The 15,786-nt window shown below is 40.5% G+C and overlaps 1 protein-coding gene across 1 annotated transcript in view; it reads right to left on the bottom strand.

Moving 5' to 3' along the window:
• Dync1li1 (dynein cytoplasmic 1 light intermediate chain 1) overlaps positions 1-1,907 on the bottom strand; it is a 33,919-nt gene extending 32,012 nt beyond the window's left edge. The window contains exons 1-2 of the mRNA XM_046437197.2: positions 1,691-1,907; positions 1,408-1,481 (exon numbers count right to left, since the gene is read on the bottom strand). Of these exons, the coding sequence (XP_046293153.1) occupies positions 1,408-1,481; positions 1,691-1,836 (220 nt within the window). The 5' untranslated portion in view covers positions 1,837-1,907. The remainder of the gene's footprint in view (positions 1-1,407; positions 1,482-1,690) is intronic.
• Between the last annotated feature and the right edge of the window lie 13,879 nt (positions 1,908-15,786).

Here is a 15,786-nt window from a genome sequence, read left to right on the forward strand (position 1 = left end):
GTTTTCTAATTCAGTTAAAATAAGTCCATTACATATGGGGTAAAAATGGGAGTTCATAACCCACTTGAATCAAAGTGTGAAATATGATATATCAAGAACTATGTAATGTTTTGAACAACCAACAATAAAAAAATTAAAAAAAAATAAGTCCATTACATTGGCATTGTGCTATCTTCACTTTACAAACATTATCTCATTTAATCCTCCCCACAATCCCAGGAGACAGACATTATTATTTCTACAACATCCATTTTAAAGATGAATAAACTGAGGTTTATAGACAAGCAACCTGCTTAAAATCAAAGGACTTGTATATAATAAGGCCTTTATTCAATCCATGCCAATGTAACCTATGTGCTTTCAATCACATTAAAAACACAGGTAAAAAGATAATTTTTCAACTTGTATGTATTCTACATTGTGGTATTCATGAAAAATAAATCGTTCTTTTCCTATCTAACAATTCATTAAACTGTGGACCCTGTCAAATAGCATTTCTTTGTTTCCTTTCCTGTTTTTAGATTTACATGACAAAAAGTATTGAAACACCAATACCAAAGTTTTAAAATTTAACCATCATCTTATAAACCAAACTTCAATATCTTTTATTTTTAAAATATAGAAGAAATCTCTCCTGTAAAGGATGCAGGAGCTGAACCTGCAAAAATGTGAAACTGAGAATGGTTCTCCCTCAGTCCTCTACCTCCACCCCCATTCAGTAAGGATGAAAATACGTAACTTCAGAGAGCCAACGAGATACAGAACAATCAAGAAAATTGAGACATTAGGTCATTTCTCCTTAGTATATCCGTTTAGCGGAAGGGAATGAACTGGAAAGGTGTTCTACTGCCCTTCGCTTATTTCAGCATTATTAAGTGACGGTTAAAAAAGCAACTGCAACACAAGCACACTGTACCCGAGAACGCTGAATCAAATAAGATCATTTATCACGACTACCAGTCTTAGTTCTAGCTTCTCTGTCAATTATACAAAGAATCACCTATTAAATATTAATGGCATGTCATTTGCACTGGAGCTCTCACGGACAGCTTCCTGTTACTTATTTTTGTTAAGAAAGAAAAACTGTCTCTGTATACTAGGTAAACCCCAGGCCACTAGAATCCCTCAGATGGGCGATCCATTCTCTTCCTCCCCGGGGAGGCTGACAGGGCCACCCTCACATCCCAGGGAGGAGGAGGGAGGGACTTGAGGGAGGGCGGGTCCCCGCGGGTCCTGGGCTGAGGACCGGGTTCCCCTACTTCCCAGCCGTCAGCGACAGGTCGGGAGGCGGGGCGCGGTCGATCTGAGCTGTCCTCACAAAGACAGTGAGCCAGTGGGTCCGCGCACCGGGACCCTGGCCGGGACGGGGTGGACCCTGAGGGGTGCGACGAGACAGGGGACACTTACCTAGCAGCAGCACGTTCTTCCCAGTCGGGAGCTTGGAGCGCGAGCGGGTGGAGACCTCGCTGAGGATGCAGGACCTAACGGGAAGCAAGGCGCAGGCTGAGGCCAGGGACGAGGGGCCGGAGCCGCACCACGGGAGGGACGGCCGGGCCTCGGCGCGCCCGGGCGCGCTCATCCGAGAGCTCAGTGGCTGGGCCCGGCGCCGAGCTCCGGCGGGCACGGGACCCCAAGGCGTCCTCCAGGCCGGGAAAGCCAGCGGGGACCCAGGGAGGGGTGGGATCGTTACCAAAGATTCTGCCCGTCCTCGTCGTCGCCGGCTGCAGCGCCGCCGTTGCCCGACGCGAGCTCGTTGGCCAAGGGGCCGCCGGTATAAGCCGAGGCTAATCCGGGTGGAGAGGAACCGAACGAGCCGACTCGCCCCACGGTCGCCATTTTGGTCGGGAACCACACCACTCCCGGTCAGGCTGAATGAGCGGGGCGGCAGCGGCGGGAACCCGGATATGGGATGTTCAGCTCACGGGAGCGGGGCGGGGCCTGCGGGGGCGGGGCTCGGGCCGGGCAGCGACTGACCTAGAGTTAGGATGGACTGCGCGTGCGCCGCGGGCTGGCGGTTACCAAGGGGCTGCGCGTGCGTGTTGGGCCGGACCGGTATCCGCCGTAGTCTGTATTCCGCTGATTTCACAGTGCAGAAGCGCATCCCGCGCCGAAAAGTGGGTTGGGTGTGTCAAATGAGCGGCGCTCCTTTCCACCCTTCAGTCGGGTCCATAAATCTCGCAACCGGCGCGGAATTCCACCAAAGTCATTAAGAGCCCATCGTTCATTCAGGCTCAGCCCCAGTTCCCAGCCTATACCTGTGCCAAGATAGAAATGGGCCGCCCTGCTGTTGCTGCAGCCGGGATTTGGAGTATTCCTGGGATCCTGAGTTTCTTCCCTCTCAAGTAGCGAGGAGTTCCTCAAACCAGACCCACATCAGGAGCAGATTCTCCCAGCCTCCAAGCCCCTGAGTGATAGAAAACTGTTTTGGAAAGGTCCTGATGTTTTGCGAGATTGTCCGCGTGAGATTGGAAAAGCTCCATTATATGAGTCATCTATCCAGTCACCACACGTTTATCCCACACTTAATGCAGTAGGCACAGAATAACTAAAGCAGCCCCCAAATAACTCCCTTTCTGTTAGAACTTTTACCGATTAAGTGTATTGGAATGTCTGTGCCCCACTTCCAAAAGAGATAATGGTTTTAAAGCTCTTGAAAGAGCAGTTGCTTAAAATAACCTGGCCTTTGTACACTTTCCATACCATTTCATATTTGAAGATGCTAACAACTTCACTTGCTAACGTATGACCTGAACAAAGCTGTTATGCAAGTGAGAAAATTCACAGCTAAAGACGGTATTTGCTATGTGTTAACATTGCAATTAGAAGTCTGGAAGGCTTTGGAAACTGGCTAGTCAAAGTTCAGGTCTAGTTCCACCAGTTTATTGGCTGTGTAACTTTAGACAACTCACTTAGCCTCTCTGAGTCTGTTTCTTTTATCTGTAAAAAGGTGTTAAAAAGGACCTAGAGTTATTATGAAGATTAAATGGGATGATTCATGTAAAATGGCTTAGAACAGTGACTAGAATAAATTTTACGTGCAGAATGCATGTTAATTATTGTTAATGACTAGTTTTTCCTTTATTTTTCAAACCATTACTATCTGGCCAACCCCTGGAATTGATGTACCTACTGAACTGCAGCTAAAATTCCTTATTTTGTTATGATTTGGGAAAGCACCAGAACACAATGCCACACTTCCTATAGTAGCAAGCTGGATAGTGACTCCCAGCTGAAATTGAGTCTTTAGGTTACTGTTGTTTTTTTAATATATATAGATTTTTTTGATATTTATTTTTTAGTTTTAGGTGTACACAATATCTTTATTTTATGTGGAGCTGAGGATCGAACCCAGTGCCTCATGCATGCTAGGCAAGCACTGTACCACTGAGCCACATCCCCAGCCCTATTTTATACTTTATTTAGAGACAGGGTCTCAGTGAGTTGCTTAGTGCCTTACTGTTGCTGAGGTTGGCTTGAACTCATGACCCTCCTGCCTCAACCTCCTGAGCCACAGGAATTACAAGCGTGTTCCACCAAGCTGGTCTCCCCCTCAATTTTGTTTATGAATGCCTACTGTATGCCAGGCATTCAAGGTGTTTATGATTTGCCATCCTCATACTTTGAAATGGATAGAAAAATTAGGTAATGAATTTACCAGGTCACACAAATCAAAGGTTAATTGGTTATTTGAGATTTTGAATTTCTACCTTTCCACTCTGTCAAGTGACCATAGTCAAATCATGTTAAAATAAATATCCTGACAACTCTAGATGCTGTTATGAAAAATACCTTCCATGAAAATCTCTACATTACAAACATAGGAAATTTACATATTATAAGAAAGTCTGTAAAAGGGAAGATTCAGCACTCCCTTGAAATTTTTGTTGCATAAATGCTCTGTATAATTAAGCTACTTTTGGGGGGGCCAGAGTAACTGGGGATTGGACCCACGGGCACTTAACTACTGAGTTACATCCTCAGCCATTTTTTTTTTAATTTTTTAATTTGACACAGGGTCTCACTAAGTTGTTTGGGGCCTCACTAATTTGCTGAGGCTGGCTTTGAACTTGTGATCCTCCTGCCTCTGCCTCCTGAGCTGCTGGGATTATAAGTGTGTGCCACCACGCCCGGCAAGCTCTTCTTATGCTATAATTATTTTTTTTCTTACATCTAAAATTAACAACCATTTTGGTTTTCTTTTACTTTGATTTTTATACCCTTAACTCTAATTTAGTGTCAAATTCTTGTCCAAGTTGTACAAAATCCTTATTGGGTTTTCTAACAATTTCATCTTCTTGGGGCTACCTTTAAGAGCTTTCTGGCCTGCCCTAATATGAATTGGTTGTTCTGTATGCCAAGCTGTCATCCTATGGTCTCCTTTCACCATTGCTCTAGGTTTTACCTTTGCCTCAATCCCATGTCTTCTTTCTTAATTCCTTATTTCAGGAGAGAACTAAATTTTACACTTTGAATGCCAGTGTAAATTTTTGGAGATGTGTTAGTAAAGGGATAGAGCACTGATCTCTCTTTTGCTACCCCTGGTCTTCTGCCAGTTTCTCCCACTTTGACAAAATCCAATCAGAAGACAGAGGACAAGAGAATCCAAGTAAGGTAATTCACACAGGTATGAATACCTTCCAGAGCACAAAGTGGGATAGAGAAGAATCTGGAGGGGCAAATGATATCCAGCACATTTTGTACATTTGAAAATGCACTTATGGGCTGCAGTTACAGCTCAGTGGTAGAGCGCTTGCCTTGCATGCGTGAGGCCCTGGGTTCAATCCTCAGCACCACATAAAAATAAAGATATTTAAAAAAAAAAAGAAAATTTACTCTATCTTCACTAAATGTAGATTTTTAGGTTGCAAATGATCATCCCTTAGGTTTTTAAAGGCCTTGATTCCTTGTCTGTTGGATTGTAATGCTGCCATGGAGAAATTCAAAGCCATTTGATTCCTAATATTTTCTTTTGTATGCTTTTTCTTTTTTTTTTCCCCCTTCCTCAGAAGACTTTACAACTTCTACAGATTCCCACTAGTGTATCTACTTGGTCTCTAGTTTCTGCACTTTTTTACTCTTCAGAAAGATAATCCATACTTTTGTACTAAAGCAATCTATGCAGTAGATCCCATCTCCTGTCCACAGCTCAAGGACGTTGTTCTGATAATGCTCTCCGCTTTCTCTATATAATCATTTTCTGATAATTGGATCATCCATGTTAGCATATACACATACTATTAAATCTATCTTAAAAAGAAATTTCTCTGAACCCCATTCCTTTACCAACTGTTGCTACATTTCTCTTTTCTCCTTAACAGCAAAACTCTTAAAAGATTTTTGTATTTCCTGTTTTAAAAAGCCTCTTTCCTCTTACTCTTTTGATCTACTTTGATCAGATTTTAACCCCCGTGACTCCACAGAAACTGTTCTTCCCTTGTCAGTGACCTCCTTGTTGCTCAGTGCAGTGGTGGATTCTGCACCCTTGCCTCTCTGGACCCAGCAATAGCACGTGACACAACTGAGCATTCCTTCTAGATAGCCTTCGTAGTGTGGGTTCCAGGTCACCACATTCTCTTGCGTGGTATCCCCCTCACTAGTAGTTTCTTCTTGGTCTCCACTGTTACTTCCTCATTTTCCTGACTGCTAATGTTGGAGGACCCCACAGCTCAGTCTTTGTTCCTCTTCTCTATTTACACTCACTCCATTGGTGATACCATCCAGTCCCATTACTTTAAATCCATCCCCAGTCACCCTTCATAGTTTCAGGGTCTGCTTCTGCAAATTTTTCTTCCCAAAATTCAACCAACCACAGGTCAAAAATATTTTTTGATTGTATCTGTACTAAACATACACAGATTTGTGTGTGTGTGTGTGTGTGTGTGTGTGATTATTCCCTAAACAATACAGTTGCCAACTTTATATATGGCATTTACTGGACCTTAGAAGCATACCTAGAGATGATTTAAAGTATATGGGAGGATGTGCATAGGTTTTATGCAAATACAGCACCATTTTATATAAGGGACTTGAGCATCCTCCAAAATTGGATTCCAAAAGGGGTCCTAGAATCTCTCTCTCTGTACTGCTCCCCAACAATACTGAAAGATGTCTGTCTATGGTAAAGACTTCTAAATTTATCTTTCCAGCCCAGAACTCCATTTGGAACTCCAAATTAATACATTCAATTGTCTTTTCCACATCTCCACTGAGATGTTTAATAGGCCTCTCAAACTCAACATGCCCCAAAATAAATCTAACCTTTCCTTACAAAAGCTCCACTACCCATCTTCTTCATTAGGTAGCAACTCCTTTTTTCTCAGGCCAAAAACCTGAGTCATTCTTGACTTCTATGTATCCTGTTGTCTCTACCTTCCCACATACCCATAATCCAACTTCTTACCACTCATCCACTGATATCCCCTTAGTCTGAGCTATCGTCAATTGATTGAATTACTGTTAAAGGCTCTTAAATATGGCATCTAAAGTGATTCTTCAAAAATATGTCAGACTATGTCATCTTCTACCCCAAACCCCACAGTGACTCCTCATTTTAATCAAGACTAAAAGTCAAGGACCTTACAAGGACCCATAAGGACATATAGGATCTGGCCCCCATTGCTTCTCTGACCCCCATTTTGCCCTCCTCCTCAATTCCTCCTATCCACTCAGCTCGGCTGCTGCTCATTGAACATGACATTCATCCCTTTGCTTTGAGGCCTGTGTTCTACATGTTCTGTCTGCCTTATATTCATTTTATAGAGGAGGAAAGAGGACAGACAGTGGGGAATGGTGGCACACACCTCTAATCCTAGCAGCTGGGGAGGCTGGGGATATGGCTCTGTGGTCCAGTACCCCTGAGTTCAATCCCCAGTACCAAAAAAAAAAAAAAAAAACTAATCTGACCTTTGAATCATGTTTATCTTACTCTAAGTACTCCTTAGAATGAATGCAATGATCAATATTGAATTTATTTATTTATTTTGTCACTAGTTCCTCTAATTACAGATCTACAATTAGGGATTTTTATCAGATAAGCCCTCACATAACATCAAGCTATCCAAGCCAGAGCTTCTCTCAGAGAGTCAGTTGGATAAGTTCCTCTCTTCCTGCCATGTGTTTGCTCAGTTCTCAACTGATGAAGAGGTCTACCCTGACCACGCCATTCAGCATGGCAACGTGGCTTTCACCTCTGGAATTCCAGACTACCTTGCTTGCCTTTTGTTATTGTTGTTGTTGTTGTTGTTTTGTTTTGGGGGGTACTGAGGATTGAACTCGGGCACTTGACCACTGAGCCACATCCCAGCCCTATTTAGAGACAGGGTCTCACTGAGCTGCTTAGCACCTCACTTTTGCTGAGGCTGGCTTTGAACTCATGATCCTCCTGCTCTGCCTCCCAAGCTGCTGGAGTTACAGGCATGTGCCACCATGCCCGGCACCATTTTGTTTTTTATAGCCCTCATTATCCTCTAATATAACGCCAAATTTACTTATCTACTGGAACTTGACCTCTGATTACAAGGAACTTTGTCTTGTTTTTCAGTTATAAACCCTAAGCACTTAGCACCTGGAAGAGGGCAAGCATTTGGTGAAGATGTGGTGAAGATATGAATAAAGGAACTAATCCACTGGTCATCAGGGTTCTAACATTTCAGGGTGTGTGTATGTGTGTGTGTATGTGTGTGTGTGTGTGTGTGTGTGAGAGAGAGAGAGAGAGAGAGAGAGGAGAGATAAGCAAATGGAAATAGAAATCCTTCATTCCAACACCTGAAAGCAAGAGCCCTAATAATAATATCTTAACCACTTAAAAAATATATAAATCTGGGCTGGGGCTGAGGCTCGATGGTAGAGCACTTGCCTAGCATGTGTGAGAGGCACTGGGTTCTATTCTTAGCACTGCATATAAATAAATAAAGATCCATTGACAGCATATATATACTTTTTTGATATATATATGGCAGTGGAGTGGAGTGTATAAGGCCTTTTAAAATAAAATATATTATGCACTCCACTCCATTGCTATTCTAGGTTATAGGTACACAGATTTACTGAGCATTACCTTAGGCTCTGGGCTTCCTTAGACTCATCAGTACTGGTACACTGTGGTTGTATTGGGGACGTGCTCAGATCATCCTGGGATAGCCAGGGTGTACCCCAGGTGGTTCAGCTTCTTTAGTGGAATTTCTGATGCAGCTGAACCTCAGGGCCTGGAAGTGGGAATTGGAACACTAAACAGAAGAGGACAGCTCCTTCCCCCCAGCTCTGTCCACTGGGAGCTGTGCATCTCTGCTCTCTGCTTGTCTCTTTTTCCTCTTCTTTCTCTGTTGAGCAGCATCCTCTGCTTACTCATCAGCTTCCTCAGGGCCACAACGTGGGCATTTTGCTACCTCCAGAAAAGTGATCATTTGGCAGGCACAAGAGCTCTGCAGAAAACTAGTTTGATTGGAGGGGAACCTTCTGTAGGTCTGGGATGCGGGGATAGAGAACCACTTCCTCTCTGTTGGGGATGCCTCCCTCTGTGTTTGGGAACTGGAACAAGGCAGCCACCATTCTGAGCTGCTTCCTGTTGTATCAGCTCACACAGGCTGCCACAGGCAGGTTTTCACATAAGACTTGCTTCCCCCACTGTGCCAAATGCTGGCAGTCACAGTTGATACAAATGCCTACTGAAAAGCCAAAACCGGGCTGGGGATGTGGCTCAAGCGGTAGCGCGCTCGCCTGGCATGCGTGCGGCCCGGGTTCGATTCTCAGCACCACATACAAACAAAGATGTTGTGTCCACCAAAAACTAAAAAATAAATATTAAAATTCTCTCTTTAAAAAAAAAAAGAAAAGCCAAAACCACAAGAAAAAAGAAGTAAGGAAGCTGAGTGGACTCATAAGGTCTGACTCTATGAGCAACTCAAATAATAAAACAGTGTTAGAATTTGAACAGCTCTATCCCTGACATTTGAGACAAAAAAGGTAATTCTCAAAAATAAAGTCCTAAAAAAAGAAAATAATAATAAAGACCTTACTTGCATTCTCTCCCACAGGATCCAAGTAGGGACCCAACTAGAGGGAAAGCAGACACCCAAAGTACTAATTTTTTTTCCGACCTTTGAATCATGTTTATCTTACTCTAAGTACTTAGAATGAATGCAATAATCAATATTGAATTTATTTATTTATTTTGTCACTAGTTCCTCTAATTACAGATCTACAATTAGGGATTTTTATCAGATAAGCCCTCACATAACATCAAATCTTAGCACAAATAGGTAAGGAACTACATGACAAGAAAAAGTAGAACTAAACTTTCTGGGTAGGTTTTTTTCCCCTCATACAAATCACTAAATAGCAAATTTCCTCTATTATGGAAGCAAAATTGCCCCACTGTATTTTAAGCCCTTGGGTATGTGTATATGTATGTATGCATGTTTGTATGCAAGAATACTTTTAGGATTAAATTTTTCAAAGAAAGATTATTTGTTGATTTAGAAATGAATCACTGAAAAATAATTCCCAGCCGAGCATAGTGGCATATGCCCATATGATCCCAGTAACTCAGGAGGCAGGGGCAGGAGGATCACCAATTCACAGCCAGCCTGATCAACTTAGTAAGACCATGTCTCAAAATAAAAAATGACAAGGGCTGGGCATCAAACCCACAGCCTCACACATTCTAGGCAAGCACTCTACCACTGGTCTACATTCCCAACCCCTGAGTATTTTTTAAGTCCAGTATAAAAATCATTGGAGTTGTCTTTCACTTCAAATTGAGCTCCTCAACACAATATCCATATGCATTCCTGGAAAATGGGGGAATGAATGGAAGGGTAACAACCTATAAAATCAATTCACATTCACAGCAGCTTTAGCAATCAGTGAAACACACAAAGAGCGAAGAGACTTGTCTTTTAGTCTAGAAGAGTGTTTCTTCTTCATCAACATATTTTAAGTATCCAGTTACACGTTTTTCAATACAGCACAGGTAGGCTTTTTAGGATGCTTAGCTATCACTGTTGTTTTAATCTGTTCTTTTAACCGCTGGAGAAAAAGAAAAAGAAAGAAAAATATTCGTTGATTCATCTATTGTTAACTGGGTACATATTATGTATATTTTTGGAAGCTCTTCTTTCCTTGTAATCAAATACTCTGAAGTTCAAGTCCATTATCCTTTTTTAATGCTACTTACTTCTTAGATTTCCAGTGTTAACACTCTGCTACTTTCTTTGCTTCCTAAAGGAGAAGGTATCTAATAACTAATCTTAGAGATTTACCAACACTGGGTCACAAAGGTAATTAAGTTTTTTAACTGTGGGGGCTTGATGTTAGGTAAAAATGGAAAAATAAATAAGAAATTCCATAGTATTTTTAGAAATGTGCTATCTTTTGTAGCTGCAGGTGATTTCATATTCATTCAAACTTGGTCTACTTTAGTCTAGAGATAGTTATGATTTGTCTTTGCAATGGCTGACAGTCCAGGCTCCAGAATCAGACCAATTTGAGTTCAACTGAGTAGCTTACTACCTGTATAACCTCCGAGTTATTTAAACTATGAAGCCTGTTTTCTCAACTCCAGTAAAAAAGTTATTGTGAGGAATAAACAATCAAACAGTAAAAAAGTTATTGTGAGGAATAAACAATCAAACAAACAAATCTGTCTTATTATAATGACAGTGTTAATAGAAATGTTTATTGTTATTTTTATTTGAGATCAATTCATAAGATTGTTTTGTAGAGCAGTTTCTTAAAGTTTGAATGATTTAAATTTGCCCATGAACGGGGTGTGCTGGTGCACACCTGTAATCCCAGCAGCTTAGAAGGCTGAGGCAGGAGGATCATGAGTTCAAAGTCAGCCTCAGCAAAAGCAAGGTGTCAGGCAACTCAGTGAGACACTGACTCTAAATAAAATACAAAATAGGGCTTGAGGATGTGGCTCAGAGGTAGAATGCCCCCAGTTCAATACTAGGTACTCCCCAAAAATGTAAATAAATGAACAAATATGCACTGAGTGCCCTTGGAACCTCATTAAAATGCAGATTCTGCCTCAGTAGGACTGGAGTAGGGCCTGCAATTGATTCATCATCTCTAACAAACTTCCAGATGGATATCCATACACTGGACCACAAACTAAGATTGTGCAATAGAAAGAAACAGGCTTTGGATTTATCCATCTGTGAACTGGTATCCTATCTCCAAACATATTAGCTACATGATTTTGCCAAAGTCAAACTTTATCATCTCTAAGATGATGATAATAATATTGATATCTAATTAAAACAATTTTCATTTAAAAAAAGTGTACTAAAACAGAAGTTGGGATATTATAGGTGCTTAACACATCTAAGTTCAGCTTTTCTTTAAGAAGTACTTTGTTGGACAAGGCAGTGGCACTTGCCTGTAACCCCAACAACTGGGAAGGCTGAGGCAAGAGGATCACAAGTTCAAGTCCAGCCTGCACAATTTATCAAAGACCTTATCCCAATATAAAAACAAAAAGGGCTGGGGATATAGCTCAATTGTAGAGTGCATCTGGAGTCAATCCACAGTCCCCAAGGTGAGGGTGGGGGAGTTTTACTGGTGTCTGACTGTGATAGTTTTCATTCCCCAAAGACCTGAGATTTCCTTTGAAAACTTCTTAGAATTCTGTCGTAAATCAACTTCCACATTGGTTTAAAAGTCTTTTGTTGCATGGAAAGTAAATCACTTCATACCAGATGCCAGGTAGATTGGGAAAATGTCCCGGGCAAGCAGTGGAGTCTGGAGTCAGTGGGCACAATTTCTACAAACATGGGTGACTGAGAACAGAAGCTGTGTCATACAGCATTTGCTTTACTTTTTATTTTTTCTTACCTTTGTATTATGGAAAATTCAAACATATGTCAAGGTAGAAAGAGTGGTATAATGAACCCTATCTACCAGCATATGACCAATCTTATTTTACCTTGACTCCTACCTTCCTCCTGCATCTCTGAGTTATTTTAAAGCCAATGCAAGACATTGAATTGCTTATTTTTCATTTTGAGCAAGGGTCTTGCTAAGTTGCTTAGGGCCTCGCTAAGTTGCTGAGGCTTGCCTTGAACTTGCCGTTCATAAATATTTCAGTACATATCTTTTTTTTTAATTTTTTATTGTTGGTTGTTCAAAACATTACATAGTTCTTGATATATCATATTTCACACTTTGATTCAAGTGGGTTATGAACTCCCATTTTTACCCCGTATACAGATTGCAGAATCATATCAGTTACACATCCATTGATTTACATGTTGCCATACTAGTGTCTGTTGTATTCTGCTGCCTTTCCTATCCTCTACTATCTCCCCTCCCCTCCCCTCTTCTCTCTCTACCCCCTCTACTGTCAATCATTTCTCCCCCTTGTATTATTTTTCCCTTTCCCCTCACTTCCTCTTGTATGTAATTTTGTATAACCCTGAGGGTCTCCTTCCATTTCCATGAAATTTCCCTTCTCTCTCCCTTTCCCTCCCACCTCTCATCCCTGTTTAATGTTAATCTTCTTCTCATGCTCTTCGTCCCTACTCTGTTCCCAGTTACTCTCCTTATATCAAAGAAGACATTTGGCATTTTTTTTTAGGGATTGGCTAGCTTCACTTAGCATAATCTGCTCTAATGCCATCCATTTCCCTGCAAATTCTATGATTTTGTCATTTTTTAATGCAGAGTAATACTCCATTGTGTATAAATGCCACATTTTTTTTATCCATTCATCTATTGAAGGGCATCTAGGTTGGTTCCACAGTCTTGCTATTGTGAATTGTGCTGCTATGAACATCGATGTAGCAGTGTCCCTGTAGCATGCTCTTTTTAGGTCTTTAGGGAATAGACCGAGAAGGGGAATAAGCTGGGTCAAATGGTGGTTCCATTCCCAGCTTTCCAAGAAATCTCCATACTGCTTTCCAAATTGGCTGCACCAATTTGCAGTCCCACCAGCAATGTACAAGTGTACCCTTTTCCCCACATCCTCGCCAGCACTTGTTGTTGTTTGACTTCATAATGGCTGCCAATCTTACTGGAGTGAGATGGTATCTTAGGGTGGTTTTGATTTGCATTTCTCTGACTGCTAGAGATGGTGAGCATTTTTTCATGTACTTGTTGATTGATTGTATGTCCTCCTCTGAGAAGTGTCTGTTCAGGTCCTTGGCCCATTTGTTGATTGGGTTATTTGTATTCTTATTGTCTAATTTTTTGAGTTCTTTGTATACTCTGGATATTAGGGCTCTATCTGAAGTGTGAGGAGTAAAGATTTGTTCCCAGGATGTAGGCTCCCTATTTACCTCTCTTATTGTTTCTTTTGCTGAGAAAAAACTTTTTAGTTTAAGTAAGTCCCATTTGTTGATTCTCGTTATTAACTTTTGTGCTATGGGTGTCCTATTGAGGAATTTGGAGTCCGACCCCACCGAATGTAGATCGTAGCCAACTTTTTCTTCTATCAGACGGCGTGTCTCTGATTTGATATCAAGCTCCTTGATCCATTTTGAATTCACTTTTGTGCATGGTGAGAGAAAGGGATTCAGTTTCATTTTGTTGCATATGGATTTCCAGTTTTCCCAGCACCATTTGTTGAAGATGCTATCCTTCCTCCATTGCATGCTTTTAGCCCCTTTATCAAATATAAGATAGTTGTAGTTTTGTGGATTGGTTTCTGTGTCCGCTATTCTGTATCATTGATCCACCCGCCTGTTTTGGTACCAGTACCATGATGTTTTTGTTACTATTGCTCTGTAGTATAGTTTGAAGTCTGGTATCGCTATACTGCCTGATTCACATTTCCTGCTTAGCATTGTTTTTGCTATTCTGGGTCTTTTATTTTTCCATATGAATTTCATGATTGCTTTCTCTGTTTCTACAAGAAATGCCGTTGGGATTTTGATTGGCATTGCATTAAACCTATAGAGAACTTTTGGTAATGTCGCCATTTTGATGATGTTAGTTCTGCCTATCCATGAACAGGGTATATTTTTCCATCTTCTAAGATCTTCTTCTATTTCTCTCTTTAGGGTTCTGTAGTTTTCATTGTATAAGTCTTTCACCTCTTTTGTTAGGTTGATTCCCAAGTATTTTATTTTTTTTGAGGATATTGTGAATGGAGTGGTTGTCCTCATTTCCATTTCAGAGGATTTGTCGCTGATATACAGGAATGCCTTTGATTTATGCGTGTTGATTTTATAGCCTGCCACTTTGCTGAATTCATTTATTAGCTCTAATAGTTTCTTTGTAGACCCTTTTGGGTCTGCTGGGTATATAATCATGTCAACTGAAAATAGTGATAATTTAAGTTCTTCTTTTCCTATTTTTATGCCTTTAATTTCTTTTGTCTGTCTAATTGCTCTGGCCAGTGTTTCGAGAACTATGTTGAACAGAAGTGGTGAGAGAGGGCATCCCTGTCTTGTTCCAGATTTTATAGGGAATGCCTTCAATTTTTCTCCATTCAGAATGATGCTAGCCTGAGGCTTAGCATAGATTGCTTTTACAATATTGAGGTATGTTCCTGTTATCCCTAGTTTTTCTAGAGTTTTGAACATAAAGGGATGCTGTACTTTGTCGAATGCTTTTTCCGCATCTATCGAGATGATCATAAGGTTCTTATTTTTAAGTCTATTGATGTGGTGAATAACATTTATTGATTTCCATATATTGAACCAGCCTTGCATCCCAGGGATGAATCCTACTTGATCATGGTGCACAATTTATTTGATATGTTTTTGTATCCGATTCGCCAGAATTTTATTGAGGATTTTTGCATCTAGGTTCATTAGAGATATTGGTCTGTAGTTTTCTTTCTTTGAAGTGTCTTTGTCTGGTTTAGGTATCAGGGTGATGTTGGCCTCGTAGAGTGAATTTGGAAGTTCTCCCTCTTTTTCTATTTCCTGAAGTAGCTTGAAAAGTATTGGTATTAGTTCCTCTTTAAAGGTTTTGTAAAACTCTGCTGTATACCGATTGGGCTTTTCTTAGTTGGTAGTCTTTTGATGGTTTCTTCTATTTCCTCAATTGATATTGGTCTGTTTAGGTTGTCTATATCCTCCTGACTCAATCTGGGCAGATCATATGACTTAAGAAATTTATCGATGCCTTCACTATCTTCTAATTTATTGGAGTATAAAGATTCAAAATAATTTCTGATTATCTTCTGTATTTCTGAAGTGTCTGTTGTGATATTGCCTTTTTCATCCCGTATGCTAGTAATTTGAGTTCTCTCTCTTCTTCTCTTCGTTAGCATGGCTAAAGGTCTGTCAATTTTATTTATTTTTTCAAAGAACCAACTTTTAGTTTTGTCAATTTTTTCAATTGTTTCTTTTGTTTCGATTTCATTAATTTCAGCTCTGATTTTAATTATTTCTTGCCTTCTACTTCTTTTGCTGTTGTTTTGCTCTTCTTTTTCTAGGATTTTGAGATGAAGTATGAGATCATTTATTTGTTGGTTTTTCCTTTTTTTAAGGAATGAACTCCAAGCAATGACTTTTCCTCCTAGAACTGCTTTCAATGTGTCCCATAGATTCCGATATGTTGTGTCTGTGTTTTCATTTATCTCTAAGAATTTTTAAATTTCCTCCTTGATGTCTTCTATAACCCATTGATCATTCAGTAACCTATTGTTCATTCTCCAAGTGATGCATGATTTTTCCTTCCTTCTTTTATCGTTGATTTTCAGTTTCATTCCATTATGATCAGATAAGATGCATGGTATTATCTCCACTCCTTTATATTGTCTAAGAGTTGCCCTGTGACATAATATATGATCTATTTTTGAGAAGGATCCATGTGCTGCTGAGAAAAAAGTGTAAC

This window comes from Marmota monax, unplaced genomic scaffold (assembly GCF_021218885.2).
Source record: "Marmota monax isolate L192 unplaced genomic scaffold, Marmota_monax_Labrador192_F-V1.1 WCK01_AAM20220418_F8-fsc00021, whole genome shotgun sequence".
NCBI lineage: Eukaryota > Metazoa > Chordata > Mammalia > Rodentia > Sciuridae > Marmota > Marmota monax.